This window comes from Neolamprologus brichardi, chromosome 3, assembly GCF_056152115.1.
Source record: "Neolamprologus brichardi isolate AB-2024 chromosome 3, ASM5615211v1, whole genome shotgun sequence".
Lineage (NCBI taxonomy): Eukaryota > Metazoa > Chordata > Actinopteri > Cichliformes > Cichlidae > Neolamprologus > Neolamprologus brichardi.
Window position 1 is genome coordinate 45,542,385 of NC_142106.1, and position 23,196 is coordinate 45,565,580.

A 23,196-nucleotide genomic window follows, 5' to 3' on the forward strand; every position below is an offset into this window, starting at 1 on the left:
CAGACAGCTGATTTTGGGCATAAATTTAAAAATGTAGATAATAGAAAAAATAACCAAATATGACTGATATCAGAATTATGTTTTGCATGCGTAATCTAGTAACGCATTGTGCTTTTTCACATATGTGATGCAATGTCCCACCCTCCCAGCGACACTGGGTGTATATCCCATGTTACAAATATAACCTCACAACAGCCGTTTTGTCGCGTTATCAGTGTGTCGTCTTCCAAACAAAAATGGTCCCGTCTTTATTTGTTTTCCTCCCTCTGCTGTATCATACAGCTCTCTTTTCCCTCTAGTCTCCCTAATCTTTTTCCACTGATGTTAAGCTTTGACCTTTGGAGATCATGGTTGTAGTGTAGCGGCTCTCCCTTTCTCTGTATTTCACTCACTCTTCTTCGCTCCTCTCCGTGTATGCCAATATCATCTCTGTTGTCACTTTGAAGCGAGGCAGGATAGCACAAGGGAGCACGAGCAGGGGTGAGCCTAGCTTTAATTGCAGAATGTATGAGATTGAAATTAAATCTCACTTAAGAATTAATGGCTAGGGATTAGGTCAAGCCCTAGGGTCAAGACCAGCTATTCAGATAGCTATTGACTCTCCAGCACTCCAATCTGAATTGCATTTGATTTAATGACGTGTGTGTTTGCATATGCATATCCGTAAAGTGCGTGTGCACCACTATGGGGGGCTGTGATTTATCAAATATTACCTCATTCTGTTGAAAACCGTATGTTGAGTGTGTGTTGCGTGTGGATGGCAACTTTCTTTACTGGATATCAAAGAATCAAGCAGATGAAATAAGACATTTCTTTTATTCAGGGTCTTCTGGGATGTATGAAGCCACACACAATTGCTAAACTTACTCAGATGGCTGTAGGCAAACTTTTTTGAAGTGTCAGCTTTGAACTGAATAAAAGTGTAGGGATTATTAAATATAGAATATGGTGTGCAAAACTGTAAGCAAAGCAAAAAAATGAAATACCATATCAAATATCTATTAAGGCTATCAGGCTAATTGCTTACCAACTAATTTGAAATGTAAAGTGTTTGCATGTAACTGACGGCTCTGTCTTTTTGTTCTTCTTGTTTCTCCCAGATTGCCAGCATGGAACCTGTACCTGCGTAAATCTTTGTGTTCTGTGAGTTTACGGAGAAGAATGGCATTAAACTGAAAACGATGAGCACATCAAATGCTCAAGCAGACACCAGCAGGCTCTGATACCCGTCTACTATATAGCTCCCTTCCTCTTTTTGCTCATTTTCTTCTACTTGCTCTCCTCCTGAAGAAAGATCACAATCTTCCCCCCAACCCACCCCCAAGCTTTTGGCAGCAGCTCAAATTTCCTGGAAATTGCTCCGAGATCTGGATTTGAGAGAGGAACATTCTATTTTTGGTCCAGGATAGACAAAGAGGCTTTTGAAGAAACAACTGTGTTGAAATTATCATATTCCCCCTCTTTTATTCTCCCCCTGTTCCTCAGTCCCAGAGGCACCAACTGATGGAGAGACGAAGGAGAGAGTCAGGATAAGGAGAAGAATTATAACGCTAGAGAGAGGAGAAAAAAGTGCTTATTGGTCAGGCAAATTGTAGTAGAGCACCTGTGAGGATTGCTTACCCATTGACTTTTATAATTCAGTACTATATGATACTTCTTGTTTATATTCCTGTTGATATTACAGTCTTTTTTCCTCAGTGAAGAGAGAGCTGTTGCTCATTAGACCTACAGCATTAAGAAAGAAGGGGGACACATCAAAACTTTGAGCATGACAAGGGGGTTAAGAATCCTGTATTTGCCCGTGTGGCCTTTGGCCCTCTTCAGCCTGCTCACTACAGTGAATATGTTGGAATTCAGTGGGGCGCCTGGCCAGTGGGCACGTTATGGGCGCTGGGAAGCTGGATCGGTGGGTGAGCTGAGCTTCAGTCTCAAGACCAACATCAGCAAAGCCTTGGTACTCTACCTGGATGATGGCGGTAATTGCGACTTCTTGGAGCTGTTGATTGCCGGTGGGCGCCTCCAGTTGCGCTTTGCCATCCACTGTGCAGAGCCAGCCACCGTACACATGGAGATACGGGTGAATGACGACCGCTGGCACATGGTCTTGCTTACCCGCAACTTCCGTGAGACCATGCTAATGGTAGATGGGGAAACAAAAGTGGCGGAGGTCAAGTCAAAGAGGAGGGAAATGGCTGTGGTCAGTGACCTGTTTGTAGGTGGGATACCACCTGACGTGCGACTGTCTGCACTGACATCCAGCACAGTGAAGTATGAACCACTCTTCCAGGGCTTGATCTCCAATCTGAAGGTGGGAGAGATGCCTCCTACTTTGCTCAATAGCCAGGGTATTCAGAGCGACCTGGAGTACCTCTGCACCAAACAGAACCCATGCTTCAATGGAGGGTTTTGTTCTATTCAGTATGGAGAAGTTCACTGTGACTGCACCCACACTCGCTTCAAGGGAAAGTACTGCAAGGAAGGTAAGGCACCATCATAACTCTTGTATTTGTCTTTGTTTTATAATTGCAGTGCAAAATCTGCGGTTAGTTCAAGTCAGAGTCTTGCAGAGAGGTCTGGGACCTCATTTCACTGTTTAGGCTGTCGAAAGTCTCTTCTAACAATGTTTGATGAAGGAGGTGCTGATGCAGTGAGGGCTCAAAAGGAGGGTGTGGAGCTTTGTGAATAGACTACTTAAAGTGTGCATGATCTTTCAGTGTTCTCTCATCCAGTATTTTTAAGAACCTCATTTAAAGACTGAATTGCTGAAGAAGATCACTCTTTTTAGGGATTATGTGAGTCATACAAGAGTTGCAGACATGGCACAGGTGCTGCTTTGATTTCAGCAAGGACTTATTCAGAAACAATATTTAACATCAAAGCTGCTGAATATTCCACGTTTAAGATCACACATTGAAGGTCTGCTATTTCAGCTGGCTTTCTCCTCGTCTGTTTTTTAGTGAATTTACTTATTTTTTCTTTCTTTCTTTCTTTCTTTCTTTCTTTCTTTCTTTCTTTCTTTCTTTCTTTCTTCCTTCCTTCCCAAGCCTGTTGTCTCTGGCGTACATGCTGCTCTTGCTTTCATTTGCTCTTGGGATACGCTCATATGCTGTCAACTCATGTCAAATTCAGTTCTGTTTTAAACCTCTGGCTCCCTCCTTCACTGACACATCCCATTTCCATATCTATGGTTTTTCCTTCTCCTTCAAATTCTTCCATGTCTTTTTCTCATCATCCAGTAGCATATCTTTCATTCACCTCCTACCACCTCTTCTCAAGTCTATCTGGACTTTCCACCTCTCGTCACCCCTCTCCCCTCCATGTCTCTCTCGAATTTGCTCCCTTACTCAACTTATCTCTCTTTCACCTTTACCCGCTGTCAGCACTTCCTACTCCTGACATTCCCCCCCCTTCACTTATCTCTGCCCTATTTCTTTCATCCTGTCTGCATCTCTACACCTTGCTTGGGAATTCTCTTGCTCTCTATGCAGCCATCAGAACTTATTTTGTATCTTGATCACCTGTAATGCAGGATGAGTGGTCTTCACTACCGTTATCACTATGGTCTATTATTGCTTTGTAACCTTTAAAATAATCAATTGACTTAGTAGCTTCTACCTGGTCCTGCATGATGAAATCACTCGTAATTACAGAATGTTGAGAAGGTCGATAACTGTTTTGCCAAAAGTTATGTGACAGTTGTTTGATGCTTTAGACTTTTGTGGCGCTCGCAGATAAGCTTTGACGGTGCTGAAAAAGGAAATCAACCCAAACAAAATGTTTTATTGGAGTCCAGCTTTTGATAGATCTGAAGTAATAAGAATAAAATTAGCATGTGGGTGCAATTTAGATCAAAGCTTTTGATTTATTTTGATGTAGGGTTAGTGTACGTTTGGAGCTGTCTCAGATAGCTTAAAAAGCTCTTCTGTGATGCTTTTGTTCTCTGCAAAAAGCCAAACAGAAGCCTTTAATTAATGCAGATGAGTTTTTGCTCTTTAGTGACCCTATAGCACAGCAAATGATGTCACTGCTGGACAGCCGTATAAGTTGGTCTGTCTCTTCCTTCCAGTCTCCCTCTCATATTTCACGGTTCCTTCAATTCTTCAAGACCTTTCTCGCTTTCTGTTTCTGTGGCCTGTGTCAGATTGCTGTTTGGTTGCAGCAAGTAGATACTGCTGCCTTGCTCTTAGCTAAATTGAGAGCAGAATACCAATGCGGTGCTACAGTGACTGCAGGAAGCATTTGTCCTTTTGAAATGGAGAGAGTAAGATAGAGGGAGAGAATTGAGATTGAGGTAAGGAGGAGAGAATCAGAACAAGGAATTTGTGGAGAGAGCGATTGCAGTCGTGAGAAACGGAGAAGAGAGCAAGAATGAGGAGCGTAACATGAAGATTTTCATTTGCTCAGGCTTAATTTATTTCCAGAGATGTTCTTTGGTTTGAGGACCGTAAATTGGGTCATTATGGCTCACTGCCAGTGCAGCGGTGTATTTACTCCTTTCATCTAACACGTGGGTGGGAATGTAAAGGTCTTTCACTCTCACTTTCAGTCAGTTTTAAGGCCCTTTAGATGTCTGCACTAACAAATCCATGTCTCACTGTGTTAGCTCAGCGGTGAAGGGGCCGTGTCAAAGGAAAGATTTTTTTCCTTTTTTTTCTTGATATTTTAAGGAGCTGCTGTCTGCTCTCCTTAGAGAGGATGAATGTATCAATCTGTGGGAAATTTTTTAATGATAAGACGTGGCACTTGCAATAAAGTTATTGGTCTAGTTGATCTGTGATGTGCTTTTTGATTATCCTCAGGACATAAAATAACCAGCACACGATGCCAGCAACGATTCTGCACATTATTAAAACATGTAATATTGCGATCTACATTATTGAAGACAGTTGGTTCCTTTCTGTTTTGTGTTGGCTGCAAAGAAAACAAAGATAACATTATGGGTGAGGTTTTCCGTTACTGTTTGTCCAATAGATATCTGACAAGCAAACCGTTTTAATTATGAAGCTGTTTGTGTTGTTGTAGACCATCTTAACTGTTACACTTTTTCTCTAAGAATTGCTTCAGATCTATCGCTATAGTTGTATTAAAGGTTGGGCAGGTTTAGTTCTGCAAAGTATGGTATTTGACAGACCACTAAATTTGGTAAAAGGAATATTAAGTAATTCTGAACTAAAGAAATATGTTCTTGCACCTGAGACAAAAACAATCAGAAAAATTAGATGAACGCATCTGTTTTGTGATTGCGATGTGTCCAGCATTGGCCAGGGGCAGATCATCTCTCAATGGATGCCATGCCATTGACAAGTCAACAAGTCAACACTAGCCAGCTACTCTCCAACCTGTGTTGAAGCTGAAAAGTGCAACTCAAACTGGAAATGCAGACTGCCTTTAAATAAAAGCACTTTTTCAAGTTGTATTACCAGTTGGCTAGTAGTAAGGGAGTACTTGTAGGCAAACATGAAAAACCTAAGCTAGTTATAGCAATCTGCTAGCAATTGCAGTAATCACTTTTTTTGGTGGATCACTGATTTCGCCTAGCAAGAGCCAGCAACCTCCAAGAACCACTGCCAACCAGCAGGTGAATACACATTTTTCCCTAGCAACTGGTGATTGTATCCAGTACAGAGAAGAGCTCTTGACCAGTGTCAGAAAGCTCAATGACTGCAATGATATGCAGTGTCATATCTTGTCAAATATTTAGCAAAAATTGATATTTGAATATTCAGTCCCATGTGGAAAAGAAATAGTAAAAACATGTATGATTTACTCATGAAAGTGGCCACTTTCTCATTACTTTCATATATTTTTTTAGTAAGTATACAAAACATACAAGTTTCATTATATAATTTTCAAGGGATCTTATATGTGTTTTCACTCTTGTATGCTTTTCATACAAGTTTCATACAAGACAGATACAAACTTTATAAGATTTATATATATCTTTTCCATATGGGGTGTTAACACTTTGACACCCTGTAATATGCAGTGTGAACTGGGTGGTTGTAGCTCAGGTGGTAGAGCAGGTCATCTGCTGATCGGAAGGTTGGTGGTTCGATTCCTGGCTTCCCCTAGTCTGCATGCCAAATATCCTTGGGCAAGATACTAACCCCAAATTGCTCTCCGATGCATCCATCGGAGTATGAATGTGTGTGAATGTTATCTAGAAAGCACTTAGAAAGATGTGCTTGTGCGAATGGGTCTGAATGGGTGAATGCACAAGTTGTGTAAAGCGCTTTGAGTACTCAGATGAGTAGAAAAGCGCTATATAAGAACCAGTCCATTTATATAAGAACCAGTCCATGAACAAATAAGTGAAAACATGTATTATCCAGGTCTAATTCACTGCGAAAATATTCGTGTCCAGACTTTTGAATCCTTTGTTAAAGATGAATGTTGGTTTAAAGTTCAATCTGTAAAATCTGAAAATGAGATGTGACAGCTGAGGTTTTGTAATCCAGGGAGGTTGTGCCATTTCAATTCCCTTAAGCACAGTATGTTTTATGTTATTCCTCTGCTTTGTAGAGTCTGTATCTCCTGTTGCATTCATTTGAATACCAGTGATCTAACACAGCTCTCAGCTGCCTTCATCTATGTCTGGCACTTTAGTATTTTCACTCATTTACATCAAAATTGTTCAGGTTAAGGTTGATCAGACAGAATGAGGGATGAAGGTGGACATCATAAAAAAACAGCCTCATTTTTTTAATTGACTTGATGTCAAAGCGAAAATTCACATTTTACCTCAAAAATGGTTTACTAAATGCTAAAAACTAAGGACTGGGCTAACAAACACGCTGAAACATTTCTGTGCTTTATTTGCAGTACATAAAGGACAGAAATATACTGCACTTCCTATAATTGTATTTTATAATATATTTTATATATTTATTTTATAATTTATAAATAATATATAAATAAGAACAGTTTCTTTACCTCTGCTGTTGGACTCATGAACAATAACCGTATGACTGTTCCCACCACTAACACATGACCGTACGCTGTGTTCACTGCATCATGCCATGTTTGGCACTGATCACCACCTGCACTCATGTATATATCTATCTACTTAGCACTTTTAATTCTTATTTTTATTTTTATGTCTATATAAGCGTTATATGACAGTATGTTTGCACTAAGTACCGCAGCAATTTCCTAATGTTGTAAACCTGCTCAACATTTGGCAATAAAACCCTTTCTGATTCTGATTCTAATTTACCATTGGGGTTGTAATTAAACTGGTTTTACAATCTGTGCTGACCTTGGCTTCTGTGTTGACCTTCAAATGGCGTTGTAGGGCAAAAAAGCTGAGCTGACAGTAATGAGAGGTTAAATTACTTTGTGAAAATGATTGTTGTTCCATTAATTTACACAGCAAATCTGAAGAGTTTCCAGGTTACCCTGAGACTGGATTTGCTCTTAACTTGAAAGGTGTTTCACATAGAGTGAAAATTGCTAGCTAACTTGACAGACTTAAGCTGTTAGAACTTATAAAACATAGGTGTCAAACTCTGGCCCGCGGGCCAAATTTGGCCCGCAGCCTAATTACATTTGGCCCACGAAGCCATACCAAATTACTATCAGAGCTGGCCTACTGCTATTATACAGCTAATATATATATATATTGTTTAGTATTAAGCTTTGCTTGTTCCATATTCAGTTTTTTAGCAAAATGTGTTTGAGTCCATAAGAAAAGATTCATTCTTATATCTGGAGGAATAAATATATTTCAATAAATATCAACGTTAGCCCACGGCTTTGTTCCAGTTTTGAATTTTGGCCCACTGTGTATTTGAGAAAACTCGACAAACTGGACTTCAGAATAAGATCAAGCCTGTAAATAGTACAGGAATATGGAAATTATTGATCTTTGTTGCAAATGTGCCAGATAGGGGTTCCTCAGATGTCCCACTAATGGAAACACATTGCTTGTTTTTACAGCAGGTAGGTACAGCAGGCTAGATAATGTGACGTGGAATTTTACACTGGCATCCTGAAGCAGTTTTGAATTTTCATGTGTACCCTTGTGGCTCAAATGTTCATGGCCTACCTACTTGAATGCCAGTTAAAGATACCAGAGAAGGACTATGTTAACTCTGCTAATGTGCTGCCTCTGTAAGTCAGATTGTTTAGATTAGGAAAATGTTGGCAAAAGTTTGTTAGTTTCACTGGAGAAGGATGAGATTTTGATGTGAAAATGCTACAAAATTCGGACATATGTTGTTGTTTTATTAGCCTCTGACAAGAAATGATATTTAGGAACATCACGCAAAATCGGATGTTAGCCGTTTTTGGTAGTCAACTATACACAGCATGTGTATATACCACTCTATGTCCACATGTCTCTATTTGGAAGTGCCAAATAGAAAACTGTTGAAAAACAGCTGCTTAGATTATTACTGCTCTCTGGACTCTAATTCACCTCCATCATCACTTTTTATTATTCATGTTGGAAAAAAGCAGAAACCTGGGTCTCTGAGAAGCACCACAGTTAACATGCCTGGACCCTGCATACCCCCATCTTAAAGCAAGCTGTGACCTCAGGCGAGCCTCTAGCTGCAGGGGGAGGAAGAGAGAGAGAGCTGTGGTTAGGAAGTCAAAGAGTAAGCTTGAAACACACGCTGTCCTTTTTATAGCCCGAGGAGATGTTTTAACACTGTACCATCAGATGTGGTTTTCCCCAACAAGCCAGAATATTCTGCTTTATCAGCTGTTGCAATGAAAGATAAGGAGTCAACATCTTAACGCTGCAACACCCATGAACTTGACATTTTAATTTATCTACCACATAAACATGTTGTTTTTTGTCTTAAATTGCATTCTGAGAAAAAGGTGAAAGTCTTGTACTCTGAAAGAAAGGGAAAATGGCCTGAAAACTCGAAATAGTTTGACTCAAAACATTTATGAGTTTCTCTAAACCTTTGACTTTACTAAGAAAACATTGTTTGTGATAAAGTCATCAGGCCTGTGGTGAAAAGATATCTCTCCATTTATTCATTCCTTTATTTTATTTTTTTACATTTTCTTCCCTCTAAAGAAATTTTAAACTATCAAGAAAAACTCAACAATCGAGATATTGTTACCTATACCTGTAACCTGTGTTTGGTCATTCAAGTATATTTTCAGTGATTGGGTGAAAACGGTCAGTGTTGTTACTTCAAAGGCAAAACAGAGTGTATCCATACCAGGCTTTTAATAGTTTTGCAATTTTCATTAGTTTTTATTTTTATTTAGTTTTGACTTCAGATTTTCAATTTTATATCAGTTTTAATTAGTTTTTACCAATTGTTTGCTAGTTTAGTTTTTATTTTTTGAAAATCCTTAGTTTCAGTTTAGTTTTGATTAGTTTCAGTTATAGTTTTAGTTGTGTTTGCAATAATTAAGTGTAACAAAATCCCAGTTTCATCATATCAGTCATTCTCTTCTGCTTATCCTTGGGTATGTTGCTCTTCCAGCTACCAATACCTGCACCCTGGACAGGTCGCCTGTCTGTCGCAGGGCTAACATGCAGAGACAGACAACTCACATTCCCACCTATGGCTTCTTTAAATAAATAAATAAAGGCAGATGAACAACCATTGATACCAGGCAACTATAAAATGTATATCTTGGCCCCAATGAGACTATTAACTCTCGCAGCACGGGGTGTTCGTAATTTTGGTTCAAGTGAATTGATAAACTTTTTGAAGGCAATTGACTCACACAGTTGTGTAGATATCCCCGTCCTGTTGTCTCGGGATGCATCACGCTGCCTTGCCTGGGGTTAGCTTCTGTTTTCTGGGGATGAGGGTTGAGTGTGCTCCCTTACCTTCTCAAGGTAAGCTAGGTTAGCCTTCTTGTCTGAGCTTTTCAAGTGCACTTTAAGGTTTGTGGGATTTTTTTCCCTTTAGAAATGTCCCTCATAATTTGTCTGTTTCCACTACAAGACAATTGCTTTATCCAAAACACAGTCATATTCAAAGTAATCCCAAATTGGACTCTGGCGCTTTCTTCCGACTTTTCCTGACATGATTCTGCGTGTGGACGGAGCAGCAACACAGACGACTCGACTAACGTACTGCCACCTGCTGGCATAATGAGACACAGCAAGAAAAAAATCTGGAAACTAAACTTCATTTTCATCCTTGACTATTGTATGACACGCACACATCAATGAAAACTAAACACATTTTTGCTATAAATTCAGTTAATTTTAGTTAGTTTTGTGAACACTCATTCCAGTTTTAGTTAGTTTTCCTTTTTTTGTTTTTATTTTTATTTCCGTTAACGAAAATGTTTTTTCACTTCTAGTTTTCGTTATTTTGTTAGTTTTCGTTAACGATAATAACCTTGGTCCAAACATACATAAAGTGAGTGTGTATCCATACAACTAGTGTGAATAAGACCAATTAAAACATGTACATCCACTCAAGATTTACTAACAATCAATTTGGAGGAGCGCTACTCAGAATAGTGCAAGACTCATATATGCACAATGCCATTATTTAAAGGTTTTCCCATACTTCTATACTTTTTCGGAGAATTCTTTAGTGTAACCTAACGTAAAAACTAAATATGTGAATATTGTGAAGTGAAACAACAAAGCCTTTTCACTTTGCTCATATATGACACAGACATGTATGGTTAATGTTATTCTGAATACCTTTGCTGTACCATTGTAACAATATTAAGCCCAATCAATGTTGGTATGACCAGTGATAATGACCAAAAAATACACATCTAACCTGTAATTTTTGTCATTTAGGAGAGACATTTAAGGTACATAGTAGAGCAGGGCGATATGACCAAAAATATTTATCACGATATACATTTGAAAATTTGCGATAACGATATAACTGACAATATAATTGACACTAGACAAAATACTTTACAACTCCACAATTTTATTAGTGAAAAAAAAACCCCATCACTGTATTTTCACTTAAACAAGCAGCTTTTTTAAGTGCATTAAAGTTATATAAAAATTTAACAGTGCAAATGCAAATTCCTTGCTGACAGTTTAACCAAAATGCATTTCTAGTGAAAATTGGCCAAAATATCCTCAGCATAACCATGTATAATATCCACAAAACTTAAAAAGAGGTTATACACACACAATACGGTAATATTATGTTGAAGCACAGTACGTATCACTCCGCGAGGCGCCTGCCTATGATAGCTGTAATGCTCCGACAATCCATCAAGCGATGCGGGTTCGTAGCTTAGCAAAGTCGTACTGAAACATTTGACAGATTTTCGAGCGCTGTGTACCACATAAAATCGTTTCAAGGTCAGTAAACACAACCCGAATTCATACATAAGGCACACGGGATTATAAAGGGCACTGTCGATTTTCAGAAAAATCAAAGGATTGATTTTAAGTGTGACATATTTTCCAAAAAACACGGTAATAACGATGGACTGCTAGCATGCTCTACCAAAAATAGTGCTTTGTTGTGTATCTGATGGACGAAAGCTAAACCAGTTCCACACCACTGAAGTTGCAGCATTTTTACAAACCAGTTCTGGTTCATTCGTTTCATTCAACGATCCGCTTTCGCCCTTCTCATTCTCCGTCGCCGGCACGCTTTTTCCTCCATGTGCATATGAAAACAAAGGCACTGCGCATGCGCGTTTTACCCATATTCTATCGCGATATTTCATTTTCTTATCATTGCCCAACATTACACTGGTATTACCGTGAACGGTATGATATGGCCAAGCCCTAGTACATAGGATATATATATTGGTGTGTTTGGTCAATAATTCTATATTCCAGTTGTATTACATATTATATTGTACTGCATTCAGATCTCACACCATTCTATATGCTGTATACAATACAGGAATGATTAATTAAAAAATCACAGTTAAGAGCTGAGCGTGTTTAGACCTTGAATTCTAAGGTAAAAGTTGTGTTTGGATGGTGACACAATGAGCCTGGAGCAAAGAGCAGAGGACATGAAAGAGAGTCATACATCATGGTGATAATTGTGCCTCCCACTGGCACACACAGAGGGATGAGGGGGAGTGAGTGTGGTTGGGATGGTGGGGGCTCACTGACTGATAATTGATATCCCAATTACCTTGTCCTGTATACATAAATAAGTATAGTGCTAATGAGAGGGCTGTACCCTGTAAGGTCGCCTGAAGAGGTTCCATAGATAACCTTATCAGGTATATGTCTAGCTGTAACAACAGAGGCTGACTAAACTTAGGCCTACACCAAACCAACAAGACTGATAAGGTGAGATGAAGCAGTACATGCTTCAAGTCTCCGCTGGATTTGATTGCTGAGATTTTGTTGGTGTTTATCAAAGCTGCTCTTTTGCCTCTCTGCTGTTTCTGCTGCTGCTGTGCGCTGTCGGGACAAGGTCTTTGCAGAGCAGCAGTCGCTATGATTGTATCTGACTTCTTTCCTCTCCTCCACTTTGTAATTTTACTTTGTCTTGTTATTGCGATATGGGCAGGTTAGATTCTAGAAATACTTTCATGTAATTTATATTGAGTTGTATTGCTTTTAGATTTAGTAAAACAAAGTTTCCTTATTACAGCGTCAATTTTCCAAAGTGGCTGCAATTTCAGAAGAAGATAGTTAATGTGGACTTATTTAAAAATATCTGATAAATTGATTCCAGGGTCCCAAGATTTATTTTCAAATTGATAGAGCTATGGTGAATCTTTTGGCCGTGCGGAGGCCAAAATAACAAGCAAACAAATTCATCTGGGAAATATAATAAAGATGACCAAATTACAATTAACAAATCAAATTATAAAACCTTGCCTTCATGAAAAGGAGAAAGGAAAGTAAATCAAATGGTAATCTACCATTACAAATTCCTGAAAAAATAATGGCACTACTAACCGGAAGGACTCAAGAATGTCTTGAGACATTTTAGGTTTTTTTTCCCTTGCAAGCTTGTAGAGTCTACATACTTGTGCCTTTTTTCTGCACAAAAGCAGACCACAAACACATTGTGCAGACTTCTGTGGTGGAAAGAATTTATGAGCTGTGGTTTGATTGTTACTCAAACTATTGAAACATGAAACATGACGTGGGACAGGTGTGGGCTACTACTAATTGCTGATCCACCATGGTGCGTGGTCTTTGTAGCGAATGCAAATCTAAAACAAACTAAACTTTGCTGCAACTAGAAAAACATGGCAAAAGATAATAAATGCAGTTTTTACCAGTTCAGTTCAGTTTTATTTATTTGTCATATGCAAGTTAGCACAGGGTCAACATTGCAATAAAATGTGTTTGACGAGCAGCAGTCACTCAGCAGCATGGTACAGTAGAAGAAAATATAATAAAATAAAATAATAAAAAAAATAGAAAAATAGTAAAGAGCAAAATATTAGAGAGACGTGGTAAAAGAGAAAAGATGACTAAATATATATGTATCTATAAATATAAATATATGTACACTAGTGATTAAATAAGAAAATCTTGAAAAGAAATATGACGGGGGGATATTGCACAGGAATGAGCAGCAGAAAATTACAGTATTGCACTTTTTAAATATAAATATCAATAACAATAAAGTGGAGTGACCAGTGCAGGACTTACTTCCGGATGTATGTATGTATGTAGTATGTATTACTACCATGTAGTAATACATACTAATTAAGCATTCAACTAATTCTAAAGAAGCTGTAGCCCAATTATCATGGGTTGTGTGCAGATAGAGAGTATAGTTCACTGGATGCTTCATGTGCTAAGGAAATTGCATTTGCAGTTTGGTGCACCTCATCATCTTCCAGAAGATAGACAGAAGATGATCGAGTACAGCTTCTGTATATGCTGCACGTCGGTGTGTTTTTAGTGCACAGTAATTTCATCTACATTTGATAATTGAAAGCAGACTACAAAATGGCAAAAAACCCAAAAAACAATAAGATGTAGTACATACTGGATGTTCCAAACAGACCTACAACCTGATCATGCAACCTTTGACTGCAGGTATATGTGAAATCACATGTCACATTTTGAGTAAAGCCATGATGATGCTAACAAAATGAAGTATTCCAGTTGAACAATTTTAGTCACTGTGTAGAAAAATACAAGAAAACTATTATATTTCTCCCCCATGCCTAATAATTGCTATATGAACAGAAATCTTGCCATCTTCCTTTCTTTACTGCCACATCCACCCGTGTAACTGTGCTTTTGTTCGCTCTCTGCTACTCATCCACATGTTTTTTTCAACCCTCAACTGTGTAAAACCATTTTCCTGGTTGAGCAATCCCAAGTTCAAAGGATACATGCTCCTGGGCCTGTATTCTTTGGTTGATAGATTCCCAGTTTCCTTGAATGGACAGCAAAGCAAAATTTCCCTATTTAGGCATAAGGTCCTAATATAGCTCACTTCCTTTTACTTTGAAGGATGTTGCTTATCTCATTCTCTCTTGCCACGGTCTCTTCTTACATTTTGCTTTCATGTTTTATTTTTCCTTTTTGAGCAAAGGACCATCATATATCAGTCTGCAGTCCAATAACTGATTTTGATCCAATGTTTAATTTGTCTTTGGTGATTAAAAATGAGAAAAAAAGGAAAATGTAGTAACAATTGCTCCAGATGAGAGATTTCCTTAAATCCCTAATCCCATAATTCCTTCCATTTTGCGCACCGTATGAATTCCCTTATGCAGATTGCCTCTGCTTGCAGAAGCAAAAAAAAAGCAAGCATTAAGCAAGCAAGCTGGATTAAAGTGTGAGGTTAGGTTGCCTGACTCAAAGGAGTCAGTGAGTGTTGTGCACACGCAGCTCATGTTTGTTTTGACTTGTGTGATGCAGTGGGGTGGTAGATGTATATGGGGTGGGTGCAATCAGGCGAATGGTTTTCAGGGAGGATGCCACTCTGATGTTTCCAGCCCACTTTTTTCCTTGCCCTTTTCCCAGTGATCCTCTACTGGTTTGAAGGTCCCTGCCAGTGTGATTGTCCATCACATGCAATTAAAGCTTGCTCTCTACCCCAGCTGTCACTGTGCGAGTACAAAATTGAGTGGGAAGTCGGGCTCACACACCCTTGTCACCTGTCACTTGCTATCCATCCCCATTATCACAGAACTGTAGAACCCAAACAAAACAAAACAAATGTCTCTGTGAAGGTAACCTTTGCTTTTGGCTTACTGCAATAAACAACTTTAGTGCACTGAGTTTCCACATGTGATATACAAACATGATGTACATCATTTACATATAAAACAGCCATAATATGCAAAACTTTATTTGATTGTAAATTGTGTTTATATGGGTCAAATTGAGCATCATTCACTGTGCAGTACATTCAGGCTGCTTCTCTAACACAACAACAAAGCAAATCAATAACTTGTTTTACTGTTTATTATTCAGTATTGTTATCCTAATGTACTCACATCAATTGCTTTAAATTTCATAAGCATAGATTTTTGACTACTTGGGGCAAAGCTTTATGCAATTAGGCTTGATTTTCTTTTTTTCCCAGCTTTAAGGTCTCCTGTCTTTGTGTAAACTGTTAATTAACAGCTTCCCAGAGGCTGAAGTATCTAGAAAAGAAGTACCTGCATCCACTCAGTCAGATATGTTGTGCCTTTGCAATTTGTCATTTGCAAACGGAAAGATGTTTGTCAACTTAAAATACATTTTTTCTTTCCTTTCTCTTTTTTATAGCAGTAGGAATGAATGCATATATTAGTTGCGTTGTGGTACTAGTTTTACAAGTATTACAGTAATTTAAGACTTCAAATAGTTTTTTTTAAAATATAAGCTACATATCTTAATATGCTAGCACACCAATGTCTGCCGCTGTGATTATTTGCTGCTATTGACTTCACACTCAGCAATAACAGGAGTGCAATACAACAAAGTAATTATAGTCAATCAATTTAAAGCTCTCTTCATATAATTTTGATCTGAAAATGGAACAAGGATTCAAAACCACATACTTAATAATTTGGAATAGGGCTGGGCTATATCATACCGTTCACGGTAATACCAGTGTAATTTTGGGCAACGATAGGAAAATGAAATATCGCGATAGAATATGGGTAAAACGCGCGTGCGCACTGCCTATGTTTACATACGCACACGCAGAATGAGAAGAGCGAAAGCGGATCGTTAAATGAAACAGATGAACCAGAACTGGTTTGTAAAAATGCTGCAACTTCAGTGGTGTGGAACTGGTTTGGCTTTCATCCGTCAGATACACAACAAAGCACTATTTTTGGTAGCGCATGCTGGCGGGCCGTCGTTATTACCATGTTGTTTGGAAAATACGGCACACTTAAAATCAATCCTTTGATTTTTCTGAAAATCGACAGTGCCCCTTATGTATGAATTCTGGTTGTGTTTACTGACCTCGAAACGATTTTATGTACACGGCGCTCGAAAATCTGTCATATGTTTCAGTACGACTTTGCTAAGCTACGCACCCGCACCGCTTGATGGATTGTCGGAGCATTACGGCTCCGACAGTACGTACTGTGCTTCAACATAATATTACCGTATTGTGTGTGTATAACCTCTTTTTAAGTTTTGTGGATATTATACATGGTTATGCTGAGGATATGTCGACCAGTTTCCACTGGAAATGCCTTTTGGTTAAACTGTCAGCAAGGAATTTGCACTGTTACATTTTTATGTAACTTTAATGCACATAAAAAAAAAGCTGCTTGTTTAAGTGAAAATACATTGATGGGGTTTTTTGCACTAATAAAGTTGTGGAGTTGTAAAGTATTTTGTCTAGTGTCAATTATATGGTCAGTTATATAATTATCGCAAATTTTCAAATGTATATTGTGATAAATATTTTTGGTCATATCGCCCTGCCCTAATTTGGAAGACAGGATCATTTACATGAAAAATTTGCATTTGTAATAACTGATTCCTTTTAATTTCAGGTCATATTTAGTATTGAGTTAAACTCGAGTAATATTGTTTATTACAACTTTATTTGATAGATTTTGGTCATGGAATCAAAGAATGCCATAGGCCATTGATAGTGAATAATTTCTGTCTCATATCCTGTTCTACTGTTGATATTTTTGACTTTATATCATTAACATGATGTTCATATGAGTTATAGTTTGTCCTTTCAATATTTATTACTGTCCAGAACCACTTCAGCACTATTTTGTATTCTAATACAGTTGCTGATTCCACTCTCTATACATTTTAGCACATGTGAGATGTTTTTAAAATGTACTTCTTCCAGTTTTTACCCTGGAAGAAGAAGAAGATTCATGTTTCCCCCCATCAAATTCCCCACCAAGAGAAATACACACTTATCTGTCACATTTATCTACACATAATAATCATATATTTTCCATTAATGTTTCATTAAATCATTTATCAACATAAATTTCTGGTCCTTTCTGAAATGACTCTGTTGTGTTCATCGTTCTTGTTATTGTGGCACAGCAGGTTGATGTATTGTCAGGTTGTGCTTTCTTGGGGTCCGCCGCACTAAAAACTTAAGGAACCAAACACAAGCTTGATTTATTGTACTCATGTGTTGAACGATGAAGAGGGAGACTAAAAAAAATACTGATAAAGCTGAATACTCATAGTCTCAGTCAGCCGCCTTTGTTTTGTAACCTTAGGCTGCTGGTGAAAATAATTTTGCACTGTGTTGTCGCTGATAAGAAATCCTTTCAACTACATGTATCAGATGACCCCCTGTGGCTCTGTCCTGGACATCTTGTTTGTGCATTCAGTCAGAAACATGGTGAGGCAGGAAAGGCTTTGGGAAAATGGCCATGGTAAAAAGGGTGTGAAAGTATAGATGAGTGTTTGGACCAAAGCAAGACTCAGAAGACTTTCCTGTTAACAGAGGCCATGGGCTCCCCTTTACTATTCCCCCACCCCCTTTGAACTCCAATCAAACACCTGCCAGTTGGTCTTATAATAAACACTGTAATCTCCCTTCTAAACAAGCCAAAGACCCGTGTTACTAGAATATGACAATATTGATATAAGTGGGACAGAAGGTTCTGATGCTATCTCATAGCCCCAACTGAGCATGTGAGTGTAAATACAGGTGCAAAATACCCTGCACTGCACTCACACATGTGAAATAGAGGCCTTGATCACAACACATGGGACCTCAATTGGCCTTTTGAGACCACCTAAATGAACTAAGGTGCCATCAGTTTGGATTTCTGCATAAGTAGGGTGACATTCGTGATTACTTTATAGATCTCTTGTGATCTGGACCAGGTCTATGACATTTATTTATTAATTTAGCCTTCTAAACAGACGGGACCGCCTATGGAGTTAATGCAGCTCCGGCAACACCAAATTACTCGGAAATGAAGTCTGATTGCTGATGTGCCTGCTGCTGTAATGCCGTCACTCAAGTTGCAAGCTGTTGTTACCTGTGGCTCATCAGCACCGAATCAGACTTCATAACACAGAGAATAAAACTTGACTTTTTTAAATTCTATTTTAAGCTTTTTTCAGTTTGACACGAGGAGCGTTTAATAAAATAATAGTGCTTACTGAAGAACTGTGATAATATGATACAATTGTTCCGGTTCTAGAACAGCACATACTTCCTGAACGTTGAAGGCTACAGGGCAGTGCTTAACTGACACAGTAATAAAAAACATGAACAAGCTTGAGCATACTGTCCTAGCAACATAAAATGTACACTGTTCCAAAAAATAGTAATGTCAAAGTATCTTACTGTATATTTTACAGTTTTGTACTGTCTTTCTAGAATATCATGAAATTTACATAAGTAGACTGTGATTTTACATGTCAAAGGTAAAATAACATAACATCACTGTACATATAGTAAAACACAATTTACTTCTTTTTTAAATATATTATTTTGTACATATGCATATTTAGATTGTTAAAATACATTCAGAAATGTATCATAATTTCACAATTTGTCAGTTATGTGAGAGAATGATCTGTTAAATCCAAATGTAATACTATGGAAAAATATATAAAATGATCGAAAATTAATGAGAATAATCAATAATTAAAGGAGTATTTAAATTATAATTATAATTGGTAATGTTATAATTATAATTGTGCTGAAAATTTCATGTCATCTAGGTCTGATTCAATAATTCAGAGGTAACAAGTGAAAATATAATTAATAGGAATAAAAACTTTAAAAAAAAACATATAAAACATTGCATGGCCACGCTGTGCTAATTATATATTTTAAAAAATAAATGTAGAGGTAGGAATTGCAATTAATATAAATCTCAAAGTATTCACAACATTCCTGAACAGAAATAGGCCTCTGCACCTGGGGGGAGGGTGTGGCCATGAAAACAATGTGACATGCCATTGGATGTTGGGACACATAATAACATGACGCTAAGCATCGGCCAATGAATGTGAACTAACAACCACAAGGTCGCGGGTATGGCTGCACTGTAGGAAAAAATCCTAATATAAAAGTATTTTACTGCATTTTACAGTGTTGTTCTTCTAGAATATCATTAAAGTTACGTAAATAGACTGTGATTTCACATTTCAAATGTAAATTAACGTTAAATCACGGTAATGTAATAAAACATAATTTTTATGAGTATTAAATGTATCTGTCTGTACATATGCATATTTAGATTGTTAAAATACATTCACAAATGTATCATGATTTCACAAATATCTGTCCGTTATTTGAAAGATCGAACTGTTGAATTCAAATGTAATGCTATGGAAAAGTATATAACATGATTCCTATAAGCTTGTGTTACATCACATAAGTATTATTATCATTGCTACGTGGGGTGATTGTGGCTCAAGAGTTGGCAGTTCGCCTTGTGATCAGAAGGTTGCCGGTTCGAGCCCCGGCTCGGACACTCTCGAACTGGGGCTCTTCACCTACCACCTGCTGGTGATGGCCAGAGGGGCCGATGGTGCGATATGGCAGCCTTGCCTCTGTCAGTCTGTCCCAGGGCATGCAATCCATTATTATTTAAACCAACTGTTCAATTCAATTTTATTTATATAGCGCCAAATCACAACAAATGTCGCCTCAAGGCGCTTCATAGATACAGAGAAAAGCCCAACAATCATATGACCCCCTATGAGCAAGCACTTTGGCGACAGTGGGAAGGAAAAACTCCCTTTTAACAGGAAGAAACCTCCGGCAGAACCAGGCTCAGGGAGGGGCGGCCATCTGCTGCGACCGGTTGGGGTGAGAGAAGGAAGACAGGATAAAGACATGCTGTGGAAGAGAGACAGAGATTAATAACAGATACGATTCAATACAGAGAGGTCTGTTAATACATAGTGAGTGAGAAAGGTGACTGGAAAGGAAAAACTCAATGCATCATGGGAATCCCCCGGCAGCCTACATCTATTGCAGCATAACTAAGGGAGGATTCAGGGTCACCTGGTCCAGCCCTAACTATATGCTTTAGCAAAAAGGAAAGTTTTAAGCCTAATCTTAAAAGTAGAGATAGTGTCTGTCTCCCGAATCCAAACTGGAAGCTGGTTCCACAGAAGAGGGGCCTGAAAACTGAAGGCTCTCCCTCCCATTCTACTTTTAAATACTCTAGGAACAACAAGTAGGCCTGCAGAGCGAGAGCGAAGTGCTCTAATAGGGTGATATGGTACTACAAGGTCATTAAGATAAGATGGGGCCTGATTATTTAAGACCTTGTATGTGAGGAGCAGGATTTTGAATTCAATTGTTAACTGTATATTTCTGTACATTTACGTATTATAATTCATATTGCCACATTCATTGACCTTGTTTATAGGTAATTTCATTGTTTGATAATAAATAAATAAATAAGTAAATTTTTATTTATATAGCACCTTTCAAGACAGAATCACAAAGTGCTGCACATAAGATTACAAGTCATAAAAAGATTTAAAAAGAGAAAATAAAACAGGCAAAAAAATTTACCAAAAGCAGTTTTAAAAAGGTAAGTTTTGAGTTTTTTTTTAAAAACAGCTACTGAGTCCACAGTTCTTAATGCTTGGGGGAGAGAGTTCCACAGTCTAGGGGCCACAGTGGCAAAAGCTCTGTCACCCTTAGTCCTCCTCTTAGTATTTTTTATAGCAAGTAAGCCCTGATCAGATGACCTCAAAGACCTGCTAGGGACATAGGGCTGTAGCAGATCAAAGATGTAGGCTGGTGCCAGTCCATGCACAGCTCTGTAGGTCAAGACCAGGATCTTAAAATCAACTCTAAATTTAACAGGAAGCCAGTGTAACTGAGATAATAACGGTGTCACATGTGAGTACTTGGAGGATTTTGTCAAAAGCCTAGCTGCAGCGTTTTGCACAACCTGCAGACAATCCAGAGAACCTTTGCTTAGACACATAAACAGCGAATTACAATAATCCAAGCGTGACAAAATAAATACATGTATAGCAATATCGAGTTCAGAGCGAGTCTAAAAGCACTTGGAAAAGGCAGAATCCCATGTAAAATTAGCGCAACAATCTCTATTTTCATTACTGAAAATAACTGTATTTTCATGAGAAAGTTATTTTCTGTTATTTTACGGTAGTATTTTGGTGCCCCAGCTGCCGGAATATTACTGTTTTTTTAAGATTTGTTTTTTTTCCCTATTTATAGGTAATTTCATTGTTTAATCACATTAACATGTTCCTAATTTAATGTTTAAAATCACTTGAAAAGGCAAGATCCCATGTAAAATTTGCGCAACAAACTGTATTGTCATTACTGGAAATAACCGTATTTTTATGAGGGAGTTATTTTCTGTTATTTTACGGTAGTATTTTGGCGTCCCAGCTGCCGGAATATTACCGTTTTTTTAAGATGTTTTTTGTAACAGAGTATCTTACTTGAAGGTTTATTAATTACAAAACACAGAAGAGGATACAAGGGTTAAGTTGAGTCTGTAACCATGACCTTTTAGCTGTAATTAGAACGACACGTTGACTACTTGGCTGCTTGTTGGACAGAAATATGCTTTAAGACAGTATGTTAGTGGTAGAGTCATTTTAAGATTTAAGAATGGGCTTATGTTTCTGATGAATTACCTGAGGTGATATTTGTCAAGGAAAGTGGAACAGCTTGAGGCTCACATTGTCGATGCCGTGGGGTAGCACACTATCTTTCCAGCATGTGCGTCTATGGAGATGCAAAAAACTGAGGATATATGTGGAGAGTGCGGCTCTCAGTTTGAAGCCTTTAGTGTGAATTCTGCGTTGTGGCTGACAGATGGCATGAAAATAATAACAAAATAAAAGGGACAGCAAAAGGAGTTTGCTGTCCCTGTGTTGTTTTACTCCTCTGCCTCTGTATATCTATATGATGTAACTGATTTTGTATCATACAAGCGTGGACCGTGATGACGATTCTCAGTTTCATCAGCAACAATAGATAACGTTATGCAAGAAAACAGAATTTGCAATTTGAAGCAGTCACCACAACACGGCACCACATTTCTTCACAGCCATCTTTTTTTCAGCAAAAGGACTTAATCACACATTTCCCTAAACACACAAATACATTGACGCACGCAGCTCACAAGCTGAGCAGGGAAGGTAAATATTGACTCACAGTCTTCTCATTAAAAGACTTTTGACTATCAAAGCCTGAAAGGGCATGCACTGCAGTACTAATTTCAACTTGTAGAATACAGGGGCAATGCATGCTGGTGATAATGGCCACCCTTTATCTTTTCCCCTCTCCTGTGGATAGGCCTATTGCCAAGGGATAAGTTAGACCAGTGTTTTGAATCAGATTGGAGGTCATCCCGGATTACACAGCTTCACTGTAAATGCAGAGAACATAGTTCATGTGAAAATAGGGTTAATCTTGTTATTGCTAGGGATTCATGCCAAGTTTATACAATGGGCGCAGCTTCTAGTCCAATTTTCCCTGCCAGCTGTTGTCTCTGTATTCCACTAAGCCACAAGTTTTTTTTTCTTTCTTTTTTCCTTTTTTGAATTGTCATTACAGCTGAGATTTACAATAAACATAATGCCTTCCCCTAATGCTTGTTGCATAGCTTTGGTTTCATTTAGGTCCTCTGTGGTAACAAAGTCAATCAAAGTCACCAATTCCAATCATGAAATATTGTAAAAGTGAGACATTATAGGGAAATTATAGGGACTGTGTGAGGAGAGTGTAAGAAGACGAGGCATAGAAAACCTGACAGTCCCAAAGAGAATATAGTGACTCAGAAGTGTATTGTTCAGCTGTCTGATCAAGCTTAAAAATGCTATTACCTTATTGTCACTGGAGCTGTTCTTCCTTGTTTAACTCCAGAAGATGCGCTGACCTTTTC

The 23,196-nt window shown here is 38.2% G+C and overlaps 1 protein-coding gene across 7 annotated transcripts in view; it reads left to right on the plus strand.

The window, feature by feature from the left end:
* Window positions 1–23,196, plus strand: part of nrxn2b (neurexin 2b) — a 739,753-nt gene that overhangs the window by 73,598 nt on the left and 642,959 nt on the right. For all 7 annotated transcript variants that reach the window (XM_035912885.2, XM_035912888.2, XM_035912887.2 and 4 more), the window contains exon 2: window positions 1,101–2,480. In XM_035912885.2, coding sequence (XP_035768778.1) covers window positions 1,769–2,480 — 712 coding nt within the window. In that variant the 5' untranslated portion in view covers window positions 1,101–1,768. The remainder of the gene's footprint in view (window positions 1–1,100; window positions 2,481–23,196) is intronic.